Genomic DNA, 5691 nt, shown 5'->3' with positions numbered 1-5691 from the left:
CAGTCTGCAGGAAAGGAAGTAGAGGTAGAAAGACACAGCAAAGAAAAGTGAGATGTGACAGTCTAACAGTGAAGGGAGACAGAAAGACCATACAGGCAAGGGTTAGAATACTAAAAACAGAGCAATCTGGGGTAGTGTTAGTGCACGGGCAAGCAGTCTGAACCCTCTGGGGAGATCATGAGTTACATGACATGGTATCAGTTGACCACACATTAAGTCTCAAATTATGAGAGCCTTGAATCATTCAAAAAAAAAAAAAAAAGGTGAATCTGTTCAGCACAACCAGTTTAAGAATACACTGTACAAAAAAAAAGTATACATTGAGCAATAGTACCATTACAAACAGGAAAACAGTTCAAGTGAAAGTTACAGGGGCCTGACTTAGTAGTGGGGTGCCTCCTTCCTTGAGAGTGCTGGATAAATGGAATTTCACCAAAAAAACATATTGAAGTCTTTTTGCCTCTCAGCAAGGTGTTATTTAGGTAGAAGGGAAGCAATGGAAATGAGAAAAGGAAAGCAAGCGGGTAGGGACTTGGGGTTTGTCCTTCCATTTAAAAAAAAAAAAAATCATCTACTTGGTGCTTGGCTAGTGCTACCCACAAGGCTCAGTCAGCCTGGCTCTTCTTAGTGGTACGCAGGGCGTCGCGGCCCCTGTCCAGCAGCAGGTCCTCCAGCCGCTTGCAATGCTCCCGGAGCTGTTTCTCCCGCGGCAGCAGGAAAGTGAGAACCTTGTTGCGCACGATGCCACGGTCCTCCTCCTCCCTTAGCCGCTGCCTCACACGAGCCGCCTGCTCCTCCTGCTGCACCAGGGCACCATTCATCTCGCAGAAGGAGTCCTCAAGGTAATGGATGGACTTCAATGTCTCTTTCTTAAAGTCTTCCAGCTCCCGTTGCACCCCAGCCACCTTCTGCTGCAGGATCTCCAAGTCGGCAGGTGGCGGGAGGCAGGAGGGCCATGACTGGGACAGGGAAAAGTCTCCAGACTGGAGGCCACTCTCTACCATTTTCTTCCCCTGTAAAGTATTCACCGTCATGAGAATGGACCCAGCCTGGTAGAGGGATTCCATTGTCTCTCTTCTACGTTGGACAAAGAGAGGAAGCCAAGAGACCAGCCAGGTCAATAAATATTTTTGGCTAGGGACACGATCATTCGGAGTGGAGAAACCCTAGAATTGTGACATCAGGGCCCCTTCAACCAACCAGAAAGAAAGCCACAATCCATTCATTTGCATATTGTAGCTTCCTTGCTTGGTTACCTAGAGCTTTGTCTGTTTATCTGACCAAGTTGCCTTCCTGAGATATGGATCCTTAACTCATCACCCTTCCAGAACCAGAACTCAGGTTCTTCTTTAACCTGAGGAACAAACCAAGTCCCAGAGCAGGGAAGTACATTGGCCAGAGCAAGGCAAGCCAGGCCAGGCTCACTGGCTGCCAGGACTGGGTAGTCTCCCACACTGGCAAGGGACCTGCATGGTCTTGGACTGGTCTCTGGGCTTTAGTACCTTACTAGTAAAACAAAGACATTGTAAGAAATGATACCTAATCCCACTTGTAGCTCTAAAATGCTAAAAAAGTAATCTCTTATTCCAAATCCATACTCCTATAATGATGCCAGAATTCCAGATAATCTTAGAAATTGTGAGAAATGTACTTAGATTTTGATGTGTGGTCCACAGCAATGGCTGATTCAGTAGATGCAGGGTAAAAATGAGTTAGTCATATTTATCCAATAAATACTAAGTGCTCACTACACACTAGGATCAGGGAGCAAGTGAGTGCATGGTCCTCCAACATACCTGAATGTTGACAAATATGAGAAAAAACACGTAGAAAGGTAATTCTTGTACTTTTTACCTGATAATTAGAACAAAGGAAAATACTTCAGCTAATCTACATTTGGTTTTGGTTTAGTCAGGAACAAACCTTCATCTTGCACATCTCAGTCTCTTGCTTAGACCTTTCTCCTGGGCTCCAAATCTAAATGTCTCCCCAACAATGGGCCTCCAATTCAAACCATCCAAAACTGAATCGGTGATCTCTTCACCCAAATCAGTTCCTGTTCCAGTGTTGCTGTCAGATTAATGACAGCAACCCAGAACAGCACCCACACCAGAGCCCACATAAGACAACTGGTGCTGTGATGTTAAAATTTGTCCCCTCCCAAACTCATGTTGCAATTTAATTGCCATTGTAACAGGATTACGAGGAAGGACCTTTAAGAGATGATTAGGCTACCCTTTAAGAGATAAATGGATTAATGCTGTTATCTTGGGAGCAGGTTTCTTATAAGTGGATAAGTTCAGCCCCTTTATGTCTCTCTCTCACCCTTTCTTTGCCCTTCTACCATGTGGTGTCTTCTGCTGTGGAATGACACAGCAAGAAGGCCCTTGCCAGATGCCAGCATTTTGATTTCAGACTTCCTAGCCTCCAGAACTGTAAGGAAATACATTTCTGTTCTTTATAAATTACCCAGCCTCCAATATTTTACTATAGCAGCACACAATAGACTAAGAAACCTAGGCTCAACCTAGACCCTTCCACGTCAAAGTGGCCCTAAGTCCTATTCAATCTACTATTGCCAAGCACTCTAGCATCAAACCACCTGGGTTGGAGTCCCAGCTCCACTTATAAGCTACCTATCTTTGGCAGATTACCCCATCTCCCTGAGCCTCAATCTTCTTATCTATAAAGTAGGAATACTAATTTAGTGGTGTGCAGTTCTATGGGGAAAAGTGAATAAAACTCTGATATCTATTAATAGCTGTTGCCAATTTCCATGGCGTAAATACTCCCACCATGGCCAATTTCAAGCTACCAACATGATGTCACTGGGAAGAGATGCACAAAATCAGCTCTCATGAGCCTCTGCAAGCTGACTCTTGCACCACAGGGCCTGTGATGAGGGCAGCTGCCTCCTCTGAGATGCACATTAACCTATCCAGGGAGCCTTGCAGTAGGCATCAGAGAGGGCATTTTGCAGGGAGGTTCAAGGCTAAACTAAGGTGAAATTTTCTGGGGGATTTTGTGGGGCTTTTTTAGCATAATAAAGTATCAAGCAATAAGGTGAAATTTTAAATGGCAAGATGAAAAAAGCAACTTCGATTATTGAGACAGAATGGTGGAAAGAGCATTTTTCTAGGAGTCAGGAGATCTGGAGACTGGAATTGCTGTGTGACCCTAGGTCAATCACCTTCCCTCTCGGAACCTATTCCTTCCACCATAATGTGAGAAGGCAGGATTTGGCTGTTCTGACGTCTCTGATGTTTGAAGAATCCACATAGTCCTTCAGTTAAACCTCTCTTGAGGCACTTACAATCTTCTCCCTCTTTTTGTGACTTAGGACTTTGTCCTTCCAGGTCCCTGATGGCACAGTAAACTCCATGAGGCCAGGGATCATGAGTTTCTTACCCTGTGTACCCTCAAGCATCCTGCCTGGTGCCCTGCATATACTGGCACTCAGAGAACTAGATGAAATAAAACTTATTTTCACAGGTGGCTGTCAAATCCCGGGCACCCCTGGCTTTCCCGCTGACATGATGACACCTACTGGTCTTAGCAAAAACAGCAACCTCTTGATTCCACTACCTAAGAGAGCTAGATGGGGATTGAGGAGCTGATAAAAACAGCATGTGATCTTGTGGTGTATTTAATTAAGGGAGTATGTGCATGTTGGGCACATAATAGATTCTCAATAAATATTTTTTGAATCAGCAAAAGGGCAGTCTCTATCATTCTCTGAGTGCTTTTCTGTTTCTCTCTCTCTCTTTTATTTTCTGCCACTTTTTCTCTGCCTCCCACGGGGAATGGTGGAAGTCGTAACCAGATCTGTGAAAGAAAAGTAGTAAAAGGCGTGTGGAATAGCATTTTCTCCACTTGCCTGGTGTTTATTTTTAAATGACATTGCAGTTTGCTTCTCAGAACCAGAGGGGAGGACGGTATTTCCACAAGAGCACAGCAGAAGCTAGAAGTGAGTGAGTGCTGTCAGGAGAAGACCCCAGGCTTGGTGGCCTCCCGAGCCTTCAGGGCAGCATCCTCAACAGGGCAACTTGATATACACATTCTCCTGAACGTTCTCCTCCTAGAAATTTCATAGTCAAGGACTATGCCTTTCTCACAAAATTTCCTTCCATATAAACTAGGAAACTAAGAAGCCAATCACTTTGTTCCCTTAAAGTTCTCAAGGAAAAGGAGTTCTAACATCTCCGGGCCTTGAACCCACTGTCAGATGAGTTTCTCTGTCCCTGGCCTATTTCAGTGGTTACAGCCTCCTCATGTCTCAGGATGATGGGGGGACAAGCGGGGCACCTCAGCCCCGCAGAGATCCCAGTCCCGCCCTTGAGAATCAGATTAAACCTGAATGGGATGGGACTCAATAGTGGGCATGTTCTAATAGTTCCCCAGGTTGGGCATCACTGGGTCTGAGCACCATTCCTGTGGGACCCTGCCCATGGCTTGCCAGTGAGAGCCGGATGGTTTCCCCAGGACCCCACCCCATCATATGCCTTCATCTGTCTCTGCAAATGAAATAAGCCTTGGTCCTTTTGGGGACTGGGAAAAAGGACATGACATAGAGGCCCTCCTTCTTCGTGTACCTTTTTTAAAGGGAGGAAAATGCTCAGAAGCTAGAAGCTCCTCACATCTCATGAGTTAGAGCCACATTCCTGGGCCCCTTCTAACTGCATCACTGACTAGAGCGTGGGGCTCCCACAGTTGGCTGAGGCCAATCACAGGCCCCTTCCTGGGACTGGGGCTGGGTCAGGCCTCCCTGAAACACAAGCCTCCCATACCAGAACCAAATTGGGGTTCTGTTCTCAAGCAAGAAAGGCAGAGGAAGAGGATGGGCAACCAACTGTGTCTTCCACCAAGAGTAATTAGACCTAAAAAGACTCGGTGAAAGAACCATGCAAAATCCTCTGAAATGAACTACTAATGGGAGCTTCCAGGCAGAGTGGGAAGCAGTCTTCTGGAAGTCTCTTAAAACTGGTTTATCTAGGCCAGGCGCGGTGGCTCACGCCTGTAATCCCAGCACTTTGAGCGGCGAAGGTGGGCAGATCACGAGGTCAGGAGATCAAGACCATGCTGGCTAACACGGTGAAACCCCGCCTCTACTAAAAATACAAAAAATTAGCCAGGCGTGGTGGCGCACCTGTAGTCCCAGCTACTCAGGCAGCTGAGGCAGGAGAATGGCATGAACCTGGGAGGTGGAGCTTGCAGTGAGCCGAGGTTGCGCCACTGCGCTCCAGCCTGGACGAGAGAGTGAGACTCCACCTCAAAAAAACAAAACAAAACAAAACAAAAAAACACTGGTCTATCTCTCCCCATCCCCAAGAAAAAAAAAAATCATTAAAAAAAAAACACACACACACACACAAAAAACGGAACTCAGAACTCAGAGCAATCTGTCCAAACCCCAAAGAACATGTGATTGGATATTTCTAAAAGAGAGAGGACAGCTGTTGGCCCTATTTAGCCACTCTTTTCCCAGAATCCCTTGACCTGGTGCCTCCTATGGCCTGGGCAAGGATACTGCGATACAATCAGTGTCTTCTCAGATGCCCCCATAAAAATGTCTTCCATTCATCCTTCCATTCATTCATCCATCCATCCATTATTCCATTCATCCACCCATCTATCCAGCTATCCAGCCAGTCTTTCATCCATCCTTCCATTCATTCATCCATCCATCTATTA

General features: G+C 46.0%; 1 protein-coding gene across 1 annotated transcript; it reads right to left on the bottom strand.

The window, feature by feature from the left end:
• Window positions 1–272: 272 nt before the first annotated feature.
• CCDC182 (coiled-coil domain containing 182) lies at window positions 273–1183 on the bottom strand. Its single transcript, XM_050764790.1, has one exon. The coding sequence runs from the start codon at window positions 1065–1067 to the stop codon at window positions 606–608; it is 462 nt and encodes a 153-aa protein (XP_050620747.1). The 5' UTR covers window positions 1068–1183; the 3' UTR covers window positions 273–605.
• Window positions 1184–5691: the final 4508 nt, after the last annotated feature.

This window comes from Macaca thibetana, chromosome 16 (assembly GCF_024542745.1).
Source record: "Macaca thibetana thibetana isolate TM-01 chromosome 16, ASM2454274v1, whole genome shotgun sequence".
Taxonomy (NCBI): Eukaryota; Metazoa; Chordata; class Mammalia; order Primates; family Cercopithecidae; genus Macaca; species Macaca thibetana.
This window is presented reverse-complemented; position numbering and strand designations above follow the sequence as displayed.